We start from the raw sequence: 20,548 nt of genomic DNA, 5'->3' as shown, positions 1-20,548 counted from the left end.
CTGTGATAGAAGATCTTGCCAGAAGGACAAGAAGAAATGAAAATTGAACTCTTCAGACTCAATCCAAGCACTATGTCTGGCAGAAATAGGCACAACTCATCACCCATCTAACACCATTCCTAATGTGAAGCATGGTGGTGGCATCAGCATGCTGTGGGGGGGGGCTTTTCAGTTGCAGGGGCAGGGAGACATGTAAGAACAGAGGAAATAATTAATGGAAAAATAAAGGCAAATTCCTGAGGATCCAGATGTGCAAGGCTGATTGAGACATAGAAGACTGTAACTACTGCCAGAGTTGGTCCTCTGAGGGTTCAGTACTTGGTTAATGAGATATTTCTAGATTTCATTTTCAATAAATTTGTCGAAAAGAAACAGATATTTTTTGCCAGTTGTTGACGAAAAATCAGTCGATTTTGAATTCAGGATGGAACACCAAAAATAAATAAATAAATAAATAAAACAATAATAAAAAATAAATAAATAAGAAAATATAAAAAATGTAAGCAATAAAGGCAAAAAGTGCCCAAAAAATAAATCTTTATCTCAACATGGATAGTAGTATCAGTGGAATAATTTAGGCTGTCAACACCATTATGCATGATGATTTATTAAAAGACTTGTTAAGCTTAAATCATATATACACTGTGCAACACACACTGTATGTAATGCATATGAAGTAGACATTTGAAAAAAAAAAAAACTGTGTGTCTTACAAAATACACTAATTACAAAAGATTTGGGGATGAACCCATTTTCATCTAACACTGCAACAAAATTAAGAATGCCTCATGACACGACTTCAACACTGTATGGACAATATATTTGGAAGGTGAGGTGACAATGTCAAATGATCTTCTACTAAGGTAAGAATACAATTTTTGTTCAAACCAAACTAAAATTATAACTGCTAAATACACTGTTTTAAAAGACCATTTTTTAAATCTATTAATATTGAGATAAAATGAACTTAAATGAATCTAATTATAACCCTATAATTTTATTTAATTATTATTGAAACCAGTTAAACCATTACCAGTGCAAAATAAGATTAAAAAAACAAAAACAAAGCCAGAAATAAAAGACATTAAAAACAAAATGATGTAATGTATAACTTTTTTTTAAAGGTTGATAGAAAAAGTTGAGAAAACAAAACAAAACAAAACCAACAAAAAAACAATATCCCAATAAAGATTGAAATATCTGTGTCATATGAACCTGTCTTGTTGATAACATTTCTTTCTTTTTTGTGTTTATACTTAAATCTCATTCAAGAGCACAACTAATGGAGCTGACATCACAACAACAAGATCACCAACTACAACAACAGCACCAACAAGTACAACAGCTCCTGCAACGACCACAACAGTGGCACCATCAACTACAATAGCACCTCCAACAAGTACAACAGCTCCTTCAACAACTACAACAACTGCTCCAACAACTACAATAGCAGCAACAACAACTACAACAGCTCCTCCAACAACTATCACGGCGGCAAGAATAACTACAACAGCTCCTGCAATGACCACAACAGCAGCACCAACAACTACAACAGCTCCTCCAACAACTACCACAACAGCACAAACAACTACCACAGCGGCACCAAAACCAACAGCTCCTCCAACCACCACAACAGTGGCGGCAACAACTACAACAGCTCCTCCAACCACCACAGGTGTCCAAACTACAACTACAACAGCAGCCCCAACAACTACAACATCGGCACCGACAACTACAACAGCTCCTCCAACCACCACAACAGCGGCACCAACAACTACAATGGGAGCACCAACAACTACAACAGCTCCTCCGACAACTACCACAGCAACACCAACAACTACCACAGCAGCACTAACAACCACAACAGCAGCCCCAACAAATACGACATCTCCTCCAACCACCACAACAGTGGCACCAACAACTACAACAGCTCCTCCAACCACCACAACAGTGGCGCCAACAACTACAACAGCTGCCCCAACAACTACAACAGCTGCTCCTACAACTACCACAGTGGCACCAACAACTACAACAGCTCCTCCAACCACCACAACAGTGGTGCCAACAACTACAACAACTCCTCCAACCACCACAACAACTGCAACAACAACTACAACAGCTGCTCCTACAACTACAACAGCAGCACCAACAACTACAACAGCTCCTCCAACAACTGTCACAGCGGCAAGAATAACTACAACAGCTCCTGCAACGACCACAACAGCAGCCCCAACAACTACAATAGCACCTCCCACCACAGCGACACCAACCACATCAACAGCTCCTCACACTACTACTACAGTGGCAAAAATAACAACCACAGCTCCTACAACAATTACCATAGCAGCACCCACAACTACAACAGCAGCCCCTCCAACAATTACCACAGCAGCACTAACAACTACAACAACAGCCCCAACAACTACGACGGCTCCTCCCACTACCACAGCGGCACCAACAACTACAATAGCACCTCCAACCACCACAACAGCTGCTCCAACAACTACAACAGCTCCTCCAACAACTACATCAGCAGCACCAACAACTATAACAGCTCCTGCAATGACTACAACAGCAGCCCCAACAACTACAACAGCTCCCATTACTACCACAGAGGCACCAACCACTACAACAGCAGCCCCAACAACTACCACAGCGGTAACAACAACTATAACAGCTCCTGCAACGACTACAACAGCAGCACCAACAACTACAACAGCTCCTCCCACTACTACCACAGAGGCACCAACCACTACAACAGCAGCCCCAACAACTACAACAGCTCCTACAACAACTACCACAGCGGCAACAACAACTACAACAGCTCCTCCAACCACCACAACAGCTGCTCCAACAACTACAACAGCTGATCCAACAACTACATCAGCACCAACATCTATCACAGCGGCAAGATTAACTACAACAGCTCCTGCAACGACCACAACAGCAGCCCCAACAACTACAATAGCACCTCCCACTTCTACCACAGTGGCACCAACCACTACAACAGCAGCCCCAACAACTACAACAGCTCCTCCAACAACAACCACAGCTCCTCCAACAACTACCACAGCAGCACCAACAGCTACAACAGCAGCCCTAACAACTACGACAGCTCCCCCAACAACTACCACAGTGGCACCAACAACTACAACAGCTCCTCCAACCACAACAGCTGCTCCAACAACTACAACAGCTCCTCCAACCACCACAACAGTGGCGCCAACAACTACAACAGCTCTTCCAACCACCACAACAGCTGCTCCTACAACTACAACAGCAGCACCAACAACTACAACAGCTACTCCCACTACTACCACAGAGGCACCAACCACTACAACAGCAGCCCTAACAACTATCACAGCGGCAACAACAACTATAACAGCTCCTGCAACGACTACAACAGCAGCACCAACAGCTACAACAGCTCCTCCCGCTACTACCACAGAGGCACCAACCACTACAACAGCAGCCCCAACAACTACAACAGCTCCTACAACAACTACCACAGCGGCAACAACAACTACAACAGCTCCTCCAAGCACCACAACAGCTGCTCCAACAACTACAACAGCTGATCCAACAATTACCACAGCAGCACCAACAGCTACAACAGCAGCCGTAACAACTACAACAGCTCCCCCAACAACTACCACAGTGGCACCAACAACTACAACAGCTCCTCCAATCACCACAATAGTGGAGACAACAACGAAAACTGCTCCTCCAACGACCACAACAGCTGCTCCAACAACTACAACAGCTGCTCCAACAACTACCACAGCGGCACCAACAACTACAACAGCTCCTCCAACCACCACAACAGCTGCTCCAACAACTACCACAGCGGCACCAACAACTACAACAGCTCCTCCAACCACCACAACAGTGGCGCCAACAACTACAACAGCTCCTCCAACCACCACAACAGCTCCTCCAACAACTGTCACAGCGGCAAGAATAACTACAACAGCTCCTGCAACGACCACAACAGCAGCCCCAACAACTACAATAGCACCTCCCACTTCTACAACAGATGCTCCGACAACTACCACAGCGGCAACAACAACTATAACAGCTCCTCCAACAACAACCACCACAGCTCCTCCCACTACTACCACAGCGGCACCAACAACTACAACAGCAGCCCTAACAACTACGACAGCTCCCCCAACAACTACCACAGTGACACCAACAACTACAACTGCTCCTCCAACCACCACAACAGTGGCGCCAACAACTACGACAGCTCCACCAACCACTACAACAGCAGCCCCAACAACTACAACAGCTCCTCCCACTACTACCACAGTGGCACCAACAACTACAACAGCTCCTCCAATCACCACAACAGCTGCTCCAACAACTACAACGGCTGCTCCAACAACTACTACAAGGGCACCAACAACTACAACAGATCCTCCAACCACAACAACAGCTGCTCCAACAACTACAACAGCTGCTCCAACAACTACCACAGCGGCACCAACAACTACAACAGCTCCTCCAACCACCACAACAGTGGCGCCAACAACTACAACAGCTCCTCCAACCTCCACAACACCAACCACTACAACAGCAGCCCCAACAACTACAACAGCTCCTCCCACTACTACCACAGTGGCACCAACAACTACAACAGCTCCTCCAATCACCACAACAGCTGCTCATACAACTACAACAGCTGCTCCAATAACTACCACAAGGGCACCAACAACTACAACAGCTCCTCCAACCACCACAACAGCTGCTCCAACAACTACCACAGCGGCACCAACAACTACAACAGCTCCTCCAACCACCACAACAGTGGCGCCAACAACTACAACAGCTCCTCCAACCACCACAACAGCTGCTCCTACAACTACAACAGCAGCACCAACAACTACCACAGCGGCACCAACAACTACAACAGCTCCTACAACCACCACAACAGTGGCGCCAACAACTACAACAGCTCCTCCAACCACCACAACAGCTGCTCCTACAACTACAACAGCAGCACCAACAACTACAACAGCTCCTCCAACAACTGTCACAGCGGCAAGAATAACTACAACAGCTCCTGCAACGACCAGAACAGCAACACAAACAACTACAACAGCTCCTCCCACTACTACCACAGCGGCACCAACCACTACAACAGCAACCCTAATCACTACAACAGCTCTTCCAACAACAATCACAGCTCCTCCCACTACTACCACAGCGGCACCAACCACTACAACAGCAGCCCCAACAACTACAACAGCTCCTCCAACCACTACAACAGCAGCCCCAACAACTATCACAGCGGCAACAACAACAACTATAACAGCTCCTCCAACAACAACCACAGCGGCACCAACAGCTACAACAGCAGCCCTAACAACTACGACAGCTCCCCCAACAACTACCACAGTGGCACCAACAACTACAACAGCTCCTCCAACCACCACAACAGTGGCGCCAACAACTACAACAGCTCCTCTAACCTCCACAACACCAACCACTACAACAGCAGCCACAACAACTACAACAGCTCCTCCCACTACTACCACAGTGGCACCAACAACTACAACAGCTCCTCCAATCACCACAACAGCTGCTCCAACAACTACAACAGCTGCTCCAACAACTACCACAAGGGCACCAACAACTACAACAACTCCTCCAACCACCACAACAGCTGCTCCAACAACTACAACAGCTGCTCCAACAACTACCACAGTGGCACCAACAACTACAACAGCTCCTCCAACCACCACAACAGTGGCGCCAACAACTACAACAGCTCCTCCAACCTCCACAACACCAACCACTACAACAGCAGCCCCAACAACTACAACAGCTCCTCCCACTACTACCACAGTGGCACCAACTACAACAGCTCCTCCAATCACCACAACAGCTGCTCCAACAACTACAACAGCTGCTCCAACAACTACCACAAGGGCGCCAACAACTACAACAGCTCCTCCAACCACCACAACAGCTGCTCCAACAACTACAACAGCTGCTCCAACAACTACCACAGTGGCACCAACAACTACAACAGCTCCTCCAACCACCACAACAGTGGCGCCAACAACTACAACAGCTCCTCCAACCACCACAACAGCTGCTCCTACAACTACAACAGCAGCACCAACAACTACCACAGTGGCACCAACAACTACAACAGCTCCTCTAACCAGCACAACAGTGGCGCCAACAACTACAACAGCTCCTCCAACCACCACAACAGCTGCTCCTACAACTACAACAGCAGCACCAACAATTACAACAGCTCCTCCAACAACTGTCACAGCGGCAAGAATAACTACAACAGCTCCTGCAACGGCCAGAACAGCAGCACCAACAACTACAACAGCTCCTCCCACTACTACCACAGCGGCACCAACCACTACAACAGCAACCCGAATCACTACAACAGCTCCTCCAACAACCACAGCTCCTCCCACTACTACCACAGTGGCACCAACCACTACAACAGCAGCCCCAACAACTACAACAGCTCCTCCAACCACTACAACAGCAGCCCCAACAACTATCACAGCGGCAACAACAACTATAACAGCTCCTCCAACAACAACCACAGCTCCTCCCACTACTACCACAGCGGCACCAACAGCTACAACAGCAGCCCTAACAACTACGACAGCTCCCCCAACAACTACCACAGTGGCACCAACAACTACAACAGCTCCTCCAATCACCACAACAGCTGCTCCAACAACTACAACAGCTGCTCCAACAACTACCACAAGGGCACCAACAACTACAACAGCTCCTCCAACCACCACAACAGCTGCTCCAACAACTACAACAGCTGCTCCAACAACTACCACAGCGGCACCAACAACTACAACAGCTCCTCCAACCACCACAACAGTGGCGCCAACAACTACAACAGCTCCTCCAACCACCACAACAGCTGCTCCTACAACTACAACAGCAGCACCAACAACTACAACAGCTCCTCCAACAACTGTCACAGTGGCAAGAATAACTACAACAGCTCCTGCAACGACCAGAACAGCAGCACCAACAACTACAACAGCTCCTGCAACGACCAGAACAGCAGCACCAACAACTCCAACAACAACCACAGCTCCTCCCACTACTACCACAGCGACACCAACCACTACAACAGCAACCCTAATCACTACAATAGCTCCTCCAACAACAACCACGGCTCCTCCCACTACTACCACAGCGGCACCAACCACTACAACAGCAGCCCCAACAACTACAACAGCTCCTCCAACAACTACAACAGCTGCTCCAACAACTACCACAGCGGCACCAACAACTACAACAGCTCCTCCAACAACAACCACAGCTCCTCCCACTACTACCACAGCGGCACCAACCACTACAACAGCAACCCTAATCACTACAACAGCTCCTCCAACAACAACCACAACTCCTCCCACTACTACCACAGAGGCACCAACCACTACAACAGCAGCCCCAACAACTACAACAGCTCCTCCAACAACTACAACAGCTGCTCCAACAACTACCACAGCGGCACCAACAACTACAACAGCTCCTCCAACCACCACAACAGCTGCTCCAACAACTACCACAGTGGCACCAACAACTACAACAGCTCCTCCAACCACCACAACAGTGGCGTCAACAACTACAACAGCTCCTGCAACGACCAGAACAGCAGCACCAACAACTACAACAGCTCCTCCCATTACTACCACAGAGGCACCAACCACTACAACAGCAACCCCAATCACTACAACAGCTCCTCCCACTACTACCACAGAGGCACCAACCACTACAACAGCAGCCCCAACAACTATCACAGCGTCAACAACAACTATAACAGCTCCTCCAACAACAACCATAGCTCCTCCCACTACTACCACAGAGGCACCAACCACTACAACAGCAGCCCCAACAACTATCACAGCGGCAACAACAACTATAACAGCTCCTGCAACGACTACAACAGCAGCACCAACAACTACAACAGCTCCTCCCACTACTACAACAGAGGCATCAACCACAAAAACAGCAGCCCCAACAACTATCACAGCGGCAACAACAACTATAACAGCTCCTGCAACGACTACAACAGCAGCACCAACAACTACAACAGTTCATCCCACTACTACCAAAGAGGCACCAACCACTACAACAGCAGCCCCAACAACTACAACAGCTCCTACAACAACTACCACAGCGGCAACAACAACTACAACAGCTCCTCCAACCACCACAACAGCTGCTCCAACAACTACAACAGCTACTCCAACAACTACAACATCAGCACCAACATCTATCACAGCGGCAAGATTAACTACAACAGCTCCTGCAACGACCATAACAGCAGCCCCAACAACTACAATAGCACCTCCCACTTCTACCACAGCGGCACCAACCACTACAACAGCAGCCCCAACAACTACAACAGCTCCTCCAACAACAACCACAGCTCCTCCAACAACTACCACAGCAGCACCAACAGCTACAACAGCAGCCCTAACAACTACGACAGCTCCCCCAACAACTACCACAGTGGCACCAACAACTACAACAGCTCCTCCAACCACCACAACAGCTGCTCCAACAACTACAACAGCTGCTCCAACAACTACCACAGCGGCACCAACAACTACAACAGCTCCTCCAACCACCACAACAGTGGCGCCAACAACTACAACAGCTCCTCCAACCACCACAACAGCTGCTCCAACAACTACAACAGCTGCTCCTACAACTACAACAGCAGCACCAACAACTACAACAGCTCCTCCCACTACTACAACAGAGGCAACAACCACTACAACAGCAGCCCTAACAACTACGACAGCTCCCCCAACAACTACCACAGTGGCACCAACAACTACAACAGCTCCTCCAACCACCACAACAGCTGCTCCAACAACTACAACAGCTGCTCCAACAACTACCACAGCGGCACCAACAACTACAACAGCTCCTCCAACCACCACAACAGTGGCGCCAACAACTACAACAGCTCCTCCAACCACCACAACAGCTGCTCCAACAACTACAACAGCTGCTCCTACAACTACAACAGCAGCACCAACAACTACAACAGCTCCTCCCACTACTACAACAGAGGCAACAACCACTACAACAACAGCCGTAACAACTATCACAGTGGCAACAACAACTATAACGGCTCCTGCAACGACTACAACAGTGGCGCCAACAACCACAACAGCTCTTCCAACCACCACAACAGCTGCTCCAACAACTACAACAGCTGCTCCTACAACAACAACAGCAGCACCAACAACTACAACAGCTCCTCCCACTACTACCACAGAGGCACCAACCACTACAACAGCAGCCCCAACAACTACAACAGCTCCTACAACAACTACCACAGTGGCAACAATAACTACAACAGCTCCTTCAATCACCACAATAGTGGAGACACAACGACAACTGCTCCTCCAACCCCCACAACAGCTGCTCCAACAACTACCACAGCGGCACCAACAACTACAACAGCTCCTCCAACCACCACAACAGCTGCTCCAACAACTACAACAGCTGCTCCAACAACTTCCACAGCGGCACCAACAACTACAACAGCTCCTTCAACAACTGTCACAGCGGCAAGAATAACTACAACAGCTCCTGCAACGACCACAACAGCAGCCCCAACAACTACAATAGCACCTCCCACTTCTACCACAGCGGCACCAACCACTACAACAGCAGCCCCAACAACTACAACAGCTCCTCCAACAACAACCACAGCTCTTCCAACAACTACCACAGCAGCACCAACAGCTACAACAGCAGCCCTAACAACTACGACAGCTCCCCCAACAACTACCACAGTGGCACCAACAACTACAACAGCTCCTCCAACCACCACAACAGCTGCTCCAAATACTACAACAGCTGCTCCAACAACTACCACAGCGGCACCAACAACTACAACAGCTCCTCCAACCACCACAACAGCTGCTCCAATAACTACAACAGCTGCTCCAACAACTACCACAGTGGCACCAACAACTACAACAGCTCCTCCAACCACCACAACAGTGGCGCCAACAACTACAACAGCTGCTCCTACAACTACAACAGCAGCACCAACAACTACAACAGCTGCTCCTACAACTACAACAGCAGCACCTCCCACTACTACCACAGAGGCACCAACCACTACAACAGCTCCTCCCACTACTACCACAGAGGCACCAACCACTACAACAGCAGCCCTAACAACTATAACAGCTCCTGCAACGACTACAACAGCAGCACCAACAACTACAACAGCTCCTCCCGCTACTACCACAGAGGCACCAACCACTACAACAGCAGCCCCAACAACTACAACAGCTCCTACAACAACTACCACAGCGGCAACAACTACAACAGCTCCTTTAACCACCACAACAGCTGCTCCAACAACTACAACAGCTGCTCCAACAACTACCACAGCAGCACCAACAGCTACAACAGCAGCCCTAACAACTACGACAGCTCCCCCAATAACTACCACAGTGGCACCAACAACTACAACAGGTCCTCCAATCACCACAATAGTGGAGACAACAACGACAACTGCTCCTCCAACCACCACAACAGCTGCTCCAACAACTACAACAGCTGCTCCAACAACTACCACAGCGGCACCAACAACTACAACAGCTCCTCCAACCACCACAACAGCTGCTCCAACAACTACAACAGCTGCTCCAACAAGTACCACAGCGGCACCAACAACTACAACAGCTCCTCCAACCACCACAACAGTGGCGCCAACAACTACAACAGCTCCTCCAACCACCACAACAGCTGCTCCAACAACTACAACAGCTGCTCCTACAACTACAATAGCAGCACCAACAACTACAACAGCTCCTCCAACCACCACAACAGTGGCGCCAACAACTACAACAGCTCCTCCAACCACTACAACAGCTGCTCCAACAACTACAACAGCTGCTCCTACAACTACAACAGCAGCACCAACAACTACAACAGCTCCTCCAACAACTACCACAGCGGCAACAACAACTACAACAGCTCCTCCAACCACCACAACAGCAGCACCAACAACTACAACAGCTCCTCCCACTACTACCACAGCGGCACTAACCACTACAACAGCAACCCCAATCACTACAACAGCTCCTCCAACAACAACCACAGCTCCTCCCACTACTACCACAGCGGCACCAACCACTACAACAGCAGCCCCAACAACTACAACAGCTCCTCCAACCACCACAACAGTGGCACCAACAACTGCAACAGCTCCTGCAACCACCACAACAGCTGGTCAAACAACTACAACAGCTGCTCCAACAACTACAACAGCAGCACCAACAACTACAACAGCTCCTCCCACCACTATCACAGCAGCAACAACAACTATAATAGCTCCTGCAACAACCACAACAGCAGCCCCAGCAACTACAACAGCTCTTCCAACAATTACAACAGCTCCTGTAACGACCACAGCTGCCCAACCTACAACTACAACAGCAGCACCAACAACTACATCAGCTCCTCCAGCCATCACAACTGTCCATACTACGACAACAGCAGCATCGGCAACTACACCTGCTCCTCCATCAACTACAACTGCATCACCCACAACTACAACAGCAGCACTAACAACTACAACAGCTGTTCCAACCACCATAGCTGCTCAAACTACAACTACAGCTCCAACAACAGCTCATCCAACCATCACAACTGCAATAACTGCAGCAGTTCAAACAACTACCACAGCAGCTCCAACTACTATATCAGCATCCCCAAGCATCACAACTACCCCAACTAGATCATCAGTAGCAACAAGTACAACAGCTCCTCCAGCCACCACTACTGTCCTGACTACAACTACAACAGTAGCACCAGCAACAACAGCTGCACCAACAACTACAACAGCTGCTCCAACTGCCACAACTGCCCAAACTATAACTACAACAGCAGCTCCAACAACAGCTCCTCTAACAACTATAACATTTACACCAACTACTACAACCGCAGCACTTACAACAAGTACATTGGCAGCACCAACAACTACCCTCCCTAGCCAGTCTACATCCAGTAGCAGCACAATGGTAAGTCATAGTCATTGTATTGTCATGTTTTGTCCTATTATTTCTACAATCCTTTAATAGATTGGTATTACCATTCACCAATATATATTTTAATGCAGAATTAATATAAGACACATGAATATTCACAAGTCTGCATGAATATGTTAATTTTGTTAACGCCTTTTAATAGCAATTGGTTATACAGTATGTTATGGATGTCCCAATAATGAATTCCATTGCCAGACATGAGGACCTTTGAATTCCTCAACCTCCACCCCCTATACCCATCTACCAACCCCTGAGACATATTTTCCATTTTTCGAAATCCAATTAAAATTATAAATAAATGACATCTTTTAGGTCATCTTCAACTACATTTCTAAAATTGATAGGATGATAAGTCATATATGACTAACTATATATTATTTAGAGAAAAGAGCTATTCATTTTTATTTTTGAAATGTCAATATTTAATCACCCATAGGTAGTTCAAACATGCAAAAAAAGAAAAAAATAGTACTTTTTGTCATTGCATGTTTTTCAATGGCATGTAAACAAGTTCTCACAGTCTTTTTCAAGACACCTTTTCTCTTGTTTGGTAAGTATGTGATTTGCAAGTACCTGACCAACTGGGGATTTTTATAGAAACCTTTAATTATTTGTCCTCCAGATTTCTGTCAAAGGTCCTCCAGATTTCTGTCAAAGGAAACTTTTCCAACAAAAACAAAAATGCAGACACAAAATGTAGAGTATGATATGAATTTTGTATTGTTCTCAGAGAAAAACTCAATGCACTTATCAAATACTGTTTAATACTATATATATATATATATAATATTTAAACCAGAATACATTTTTGACCATACATCACAATTATATATTAAAAAATATTTTAATATCTATCCCACTTCCTCAGGTTCTCTCAATATTAACTGTCCCTTTAAAGTGATGTAGAACTTTGGTAGTACCTTGGGGTGTGTAGCTTCCTGGCCATGATGTAACCCCAAAATCGGCGATTATTTGTTATCTGTTGCTTCGGTACAGGTGATTGGAGAATTGTGTCTTTTTCTCTCTCCATTTATCGCCATTGTTTGGCTGAACAGGTCTCAAAATCACACTTATAGCGCATAAATGAACGCAAACAAAGCAGATTCTGACAATACATAAAAAAATGTGTCTCTCACCTATTTACAATTATTGGTAAAAATACTATTTTCTTTGTTCTATTGGCATGAGTTTCCTCCGACCGGATTTTGGAGGAAACTCATGCCAAATTAATAAAGAAAGTGATTCTTTTTTTTTTGTGATCAACTTTTTTCATTTTAAAGAATAAGTTGGTACACATCATTATACCAACAAATACAAATATGTTCACAGTATGTACACCTTTCCTCCCAATCGCCCAATATTGTCAGAATCGACCTTGTTTGTTAATGTGCTAGTGTGTGTGATTTTGAGACCTGTTTTTTGAGAGAGAAAAAAAACGCAATTCTCCAAACGCCTCTACCAGAGCAACAGATAACAGAGAATTGCTGATTTGGGGGTTATATCCAGTTCGACATCACTTTAATATTTCGTCCCCTTTAATATTTCATGCATAATCTCTAGAAAGAAAAACCTCACGCAACATCATCAGTCACATTTCAGAACAACTTATGAAATTTCATTGATGCTGATATTTAAAGTGTAGGCTATTGCAGTGCCATGACTGCATACATTTTCAACAGAGTGGAACCAGTGGGAATCAATCCATTATTTCAACACATTGTCTGCACATTGACCAGCACTGACCATAAATCATATTAAACTGATTTGACAGTTTATGGAGCTTAGTAAAAGAAACAACCACAATGACAAACAAACAAACCAACAATAAAAAATACACTCCAAGGTATAACACCAAAGACAGCAACAAACTGCAATGGTTTTCAAAACCAGAGCATACAATATTGCTGTTGAAAATATGTAGTGAACATATCACTTCTCCTTCGCTCCTATTAGTTGCTCGGGAGAGATCACCTCTCTGTGAGTTCGTCAGTGCTGGCGGAGTATGTGGCTGTGTCTGCACATATGAGGATGTATGCGTAGGATTAGCCTCAGTGACACGCTAGATGGCTTTAAGATTGGATGTGCAAGCATGCCCATTTTTAGTGTTGCTCTATATTCCAATAATGCATACCCCCTGAGCACCTAAAAAGGACCAGCGCACATGTACAATACTCAGAGAACTTTTATGGACTTTATTCAGTTGTTTACAGAAACTGAGAGGATTCAACATCAGATTATGTGTGAAATTCTGCATGATTATTTTACTTGATGATACGATGAAGAATCTAATCCCAACAATTGAGGCTTATTTCTCTTGGGAAAAAACTATGGCCCGGATCTACTAAAGCTTTGCGCCACCGCAAATCGCGTTGCGGGTGCTAAAACCTTGTTTTCTGATCTACTAAGCCAGCGCACAGGGCATTTGCGCCTGAAATCATGGGTTGATCTGTGTATGCCGTTTTTTGCGGTTTGGTTTAATTGCATATGCATTTGTGGGTGTTCCAAGGCTAAGGCGCAAAATAAAGGGAGGGAATGATGCAAATTGGCAGTGGACGTGATTTATCAAAAGGTGGTGGCCGTTAACACCTGCTGATTGCACACAGAATTTAAGACCTGGGAAAAACAACGTCTTATCATTTTTTTCACGCATAGGATAGCTCTGCCGAAACTGTCTCTGGAACCGGCTCTAAGATCAAAGTGACACAATCACCTACACAGCATAACATGCAGTCATTAGATCGCAGGGTTTAAACGAGTATGCTGACTTAAAAATGTACAATTTAACCCTCATTGGCAGAGTAAAAGAATATACACTCAACATGCAGACTATTACCTAAATATACAAAAAAGAAAATTTGCAGGCTCTTCTCTGGATTTGCTGACGCTTAATATGAACCAATGTCGTGCTGGTAAATCATCTCTTCCCTGCAGCTCTTTGGGGTTTTCTCTGCCACCAACACTTCCAGCTCCACTGGAGAGACATTTGCGCTTCTTTTCCCCTCCATTACGTTGCCGCTAATGGGCTATTGTGAGCATTAGGTGGCCCTTACATTAGCGCAGTCGCAATTCTAATTAATTATCTGCGCCTCCACTCATTTGCGTGCCCTACTTTAGTAAATACCTTGTGCTGGCGGTACCAATTGCACCCGCAATTGCTTTTGCGCTGCGCCAGTAATTGCGACATGATAGTAGATCCGGGCCTAGGTCTGCAGTCATAGAAATCCAGGGGACCTTCTATACTTTGCACTATTTGTCCACTTTCAGATTTCAGCAGTAGCAACAACAGAATCATCTCCAACCAGATCTTCGACAACTTTAGCCCCTACTGCAGTTTCTATTACTGCTGCAGCCAGTGCACAGATAACCACAACCATCCCTGCCACTACCAACGCCGGAACTACAGCATCAACTGATCCCCCACAAGAAGATGAGGGCTTCCTGATTCTGCTGTTTGATATTGACCGTGTTTTCATCCAAGCATACAACGACTCACAGTCCCCAGAATACAAAGAGTTGGCTAATAATGTTACAACAGAGGTAAAATACTAGGCCTACTCATTTATTCAAAAGTCTCTCTCTTTTGAGATAAAATTGATGTAAAATGGATTTACATATGTAATTTACATTGTCTTAATTTATATGACAATAATATTTAAAGACATTAAACAAACTAATCTACATTCATATTTTCCCATTCTTTAGTGCAATAGAGCGTTCAGCACTATGTATCCACTGATTTTCCGGAGATGCATTGTGACACGTTTTAGGTAAATAATACTCACACACTTTCAGAAATGTTTGAATGATTGCTGCTAAAATATTCCAAACTGACCAACATTTCTCTCATTAGCCCTGGCTCTGTTCAGGTAGAAACCAATCTGATCTTTAGGAACCAGACAGTGGTTCCAACAACCACCAATGCAGTAGAATCTCTCCAAATGGCACTAAATACATCAATTGCATTCCTCGATGTCATCCCCAACAGTATTAGGGCAGGTTAGTGTCCTTGTCATGCATCATGTCACGTTTTACTGACAACTCTTACAATTGTAAACAATATTTATAATATTATTTTTCATACTATACTGTACTGTACTGTACTATACTATACTATTCTAAACATTTAATAGCTGCTTTAATGTGCTATTGTGATTTGGTAGTAGTGGAAAAATTATTTGGAAAAGTAACCAAATATATAATATGTCGACAACGACTTTCAGTTACAACTAATATGTGTTTTTTCTTTTACTTTCATAACAGTTCAGCCAATTACCACAACAAATACAACAGCAACTACAACTACAGCTGCAGCAACAACAACAACTGTTGCTGCAACAACAGTAACACCGACAACTACAACTACAGATACAACAACATCACCAACACCCACAATGGTAACACAGACAACAACAACTGTGACGTCACCTACCACCAGCAGAGCTATGACATTAAGCAGACCACTTAATGTGGTCACTTTACTACTTTTTTCTCTTGCGTACATTGTAACAGACTGGCAATGGTTTCTCTAGGAATGGACTAAAAATGATCACATGCATGTCTCAAAGGACTAACTAGATCTAACATGGAACAGAATGGTATAGAACAAACATCAGGAAAAGCACAAAACACACAAAAGCAGATTTTAGAAAGACAGCGTACCTTTTCTAGATAGCCTAACCTACTCGGCACTGCCAGCCTTAGACCCTCAAAGCAAAGGGGGGACCATATTAATACCCATGATTTTGGAATGAGATATTCAACGAGCAGATGCCCACATACTTTGTGCCATGTAATATATTTCTGTAGCACATGTAAATGTACCATTTATAGATCAACTTAAACACTATACAGTAATTTAATATATTTTGCAACAAATCATTATGTCAGATCCTGTATCTTAATTTATTGCATTGCTCAATTAGTAACCAGTAGCTGAAATCATAACACAAATTAGTCTATGTATTATTTATTGTACATTAATTGTACATCAATTGTTTTGTTGTATTATTCTGATGGCAATATTTTTGTTGAATAAGAGACGAGTTTAATCTGTATCTAATGTAAAAAAATGCCATCATTGTTAAATTGATAGGCTACTGTTTGATTAAAACCATACCAGAGTTAAAATATGGTAATTCTGTTTCCACATTTTTCAACAACCTTTTAATGGTTTGGTGTCACATAAAAATATACCACTGAACTATTGATATAAGGCATATAACTATGTGTGAACATATAGATATGGTAGTTTAATATACACGTCCTTTTAAAGCCGTAATATCAGATATCATAATTGTGGTGGTAAGAATTAACAATAAAATGTCCCTTTATGAACACATTATTGTAACAATGGGTTTTATGTTCTGGATTTGTCAATAATAAATTTCATTACTAGACAAAAAAAGACTTGAATTCCTCAACCCCCAACCCAAACCCCATTTACGAAACACTGAGACACACGTTTAAATGCTGCGCATTTCTGTCACATCTTAAAAAGGTCTAACAACACTTTAATTAAAAGCAAAAGACATATCTAATTTAATCTTCATATACATTTATAAAATAGGATGAGAGGTCGTTTCACAACACATTTTGAAAAAATAAATCTTAATGTCTTTTTTTTTTAATTAATCTTTCTTTCTAGATAATCGGCCCATAGCTTGTTCAAATATGTCAAAGTATGTGCCATATATCTTATATTGCGTTGCAAATATGCATCTTTTAAAATGAGTTATATTACTAACTTATCTTTAGTATTCATATACAATCAACTTTTGGAATTAGAAGATTTTTCTATGACCTGCTACCATAAAACCTTTCTATTAAGCCACATGGTCCGGATGGGAATTTGAACTGAAATCTTAAAATATTTGTAATCATGATTTCTGTGGGACAAAACAACAAACAAAAAAAGGACTAAAGAACCTTCCAAATTAAACCCAATAATGCAGACTTATGATGCTGAATAAAATATATATTTTTTCTATTTCCTCATTCCATATTTCCTCTGGGAGAAAACCCAATACACAATAAAAAGATTATTTTTTATTTACTTGTTTTAAACCATATAAAACCCTATTCCTACTAACAAATAGCCTATGTAAATAGAAGTTCTACTTCTTCAGGTTCTCTGAATATTCACTGCCCCTCTCAAAGGACAATGTCCCCTTCAATATTTCATTCATAACATCTGCATTGAAAGAAACTCATGACAGATAATCACTCACATTCCAAAATGAAAATTCCAAAATTATAGGACACCATCACTCAAGGTGTTGGGAGGGGTGAGAGGTTTGAAGGGTGGGGTCTGTGCCACCAGGGGATTCTAGGATCAGACATTTAGGGGGGCTTAGCCCCTAATGAGAATGTGACATGCATACAGTGCCTTGCAAAAGTGTTCAACCCCCCTGCTAAATCACTAATTTCACTGGATAACAATTAATAGGTCTACATTAATATTTTTCTATATATGATATTTTAATTTACAACAATAATACTTTTAATGAATTACTAGTAAGTAACACAAGTTTTACACCACCAAATATTTTTTAAGAAAATGAAAAATTGAATATGCTGTTTGCAAAAGTATTCAACCCCTTTCACTTTGGCAAACCTCAATTCAATTAGGTACACAATGTTACCTTCAGAAGCAAATTAGTTGGGTGGTCTATTGTAGTGTATAATAATAATGGTTCAGAATGAACAATCACAGATTTCAATATAATACACCTGTTTTAGAGAGGACCCTCAGTTAGTTAATAAAACCTGAGGCAAAGACTCAATCATAATGACCAGAACTTTCCAAAGTAAGTAAAAGATCAAGTTATAGCAAAGCAGATATGAGGAGAAATGTTTCAGTCTCTGAACAACATGGGGACAGTCCACCATATCATCAAGCAATGAATGAATGTGGGCAAAACAGAAGCTGCCTTGGCATTATAACTATGTGGTCTTGACTACCTGTCCACTTTCTCACCTGGTTCTTGCTCTCTCTCTCTCTCTCTCTGTGCCGACTCCATCCTGCTCTCTCTCCTTCTCTCCCTCTCTATCCTCCTCTCTCCCTCTTTGTGCTGTCAACCCAAAGGCAAATATAACAATCAAACAGAGTATTTATAATCTAATAAAATGTATAAATTGATCCATATCAATTTATAACATTATTTTAATTGAATATTGGGTTGCTGTGGGCAATGCAGTCAGGTAACGTCATTTTGACCTTACTCTCTCACCTGAACCTGGCTGTTCTTGAAAACAAAAATCGTATATCCATCTATAGAAAAACAGACATTTCCAATGAGTGAGGGTTTGTTCCAATGCTTCAATTCACTGTCCATAAATGTACTGTATATATACCATAAAGCCAAATTCTATCAGAATAAGAAACATTGTGACTACTTTAACTAAAATAATAAAGTGCATCAGTTAAAATCTCCCCAAAAGACCACCTGAAGACGTCATGACCTTGAAAAACACTTAAGAAAATGCTGTGATGCAGTATCAATAACTTTTGAAAATTTGAGATTTGTGCGATTTTTTACAATTTTGACGATTGGATGACAAGCACTATTTTCTGAAAATGGCTCAGAAAAACCCACTTATCTTCAATGTACCTGGACATCCCATACATTTTTCTGAATGGCCTAGGTGCCTAGATTCAGGGTGTAGAGTTTCATGAGGCTGTGATTATCCTAGAGCTCACAATAGGTCATTTTATACAGTAAGGTCAAGTTTTAAAAAATGCTGTCATCACATTGAAATGGTTACTATGAGGCCATATTTCATCACACAAGAATGCAATTGGGCTCTTTGGATTCACAAGAGTCTCGGCTTTGTAGCCATACCCAATTTCTACAATTCCATGAGTGTTTAGGCACCACAGTGTGCAGAAATAGGGAAAGAAAAAAAGGCACAGCTTTTTACTGCATGAACACTGTGTCTTTAGGACCATGGAGCTCATATAGCCTATGTAGCTAACATATGTCAGACATGGTTGTGAAGGTAAGACTCTTGCGGTTCTAATGAGCCCAATTTCATTCAGATATCGTGATGTGAGAGGTCAAGGGACCCGTTTGAATGCCCATTTATCGTTGTCAGAAACTTCACGGAATTTGGAGCTATGTTACGCCCGCTTCCCAGCGAGCTAGTATAATATGGTACCTACGTATTCGTCTGGATGTCTAGTTTCCGCTAATACCGGAAGCTCCGCTCTAGCTTAAAAACTGAGCTCGCGAGAGCTCATCAAACACGGACTGCACCGTGGACCCGGTACCGGCGGGTTCGTTGGGCTTATTATCATTTTTTAGGAGCACCCCTAAAAAGAGTCTAAAATCGCATTGGCTAGAGGACAAAATGGAATCAGGGAGACGCCTTTGTGGTACAGTTTTTCTAGCACACTGTAAATGTGAATCCTCTTTAGCAAAATAAGGTCTTACTTGAACCTTTAACATCAGTAGAGA

General features: G+C 43.6%; 1 protein-coding gene across 1 annotated transcript; it reads left to right on the top strand.

Annotated features, from left to right (window-relative positions):
* The first annotated feature begins 840 nt into the window (after positions 1–840).
* Positions 841–11,782, top strand: LOC139667910 (GATA zinc finger domain-containing protein 14-like). Its single transcript, XM_071547398.1, has 14 exons — positions 841–863; positions 1,616–1,955; positions 2,190–2,742; positions 3,325–3,541; positions 3,890–4,146; positions 4,229–4,232; positions 4,523–4,770; positions 5,079–5,082; positions 6,101–6,624; positions 7,017–7,047; positions 7,619–8,436; positions 9,173–9,176; positions 10,390–10,515; positions 11,314–11,782. Exons 1-14 carry the CDS (start codon positions 841–843, stop codon positions 11,780–11,782), a joined length of 3,618 nt encoding a protein of 1,205 aa, XP_071403499.1.
* The last annotated feature ends 8,766 nt before the right edge of the window (positions 11,783–20,548 follow it).

Source organism: Centroberyx affinis, unplaced genomic scaffold (assembly GCF_046629955.1).
Source record: "Centroberyx affinis isolate AG114_WGS23_722 - 3 ecotype Tasmania unplaced genomic scaffold, CSIRO-AGI_Caff_v1 ptg005882l_1, whole genome shotgun sequence".
Taxonomy (NCBI): Eukaryota; Metazoa; Chordata; class Actinopteri; order Beryciformes; family Berycidae; genus Centroberyx; species Centroberyx affinis.
The sequence above is the reverse complement of the archived record's forward strand: the minus strand, read 5'-3'. Positions and strand labels throughout refer to the sequence as shown.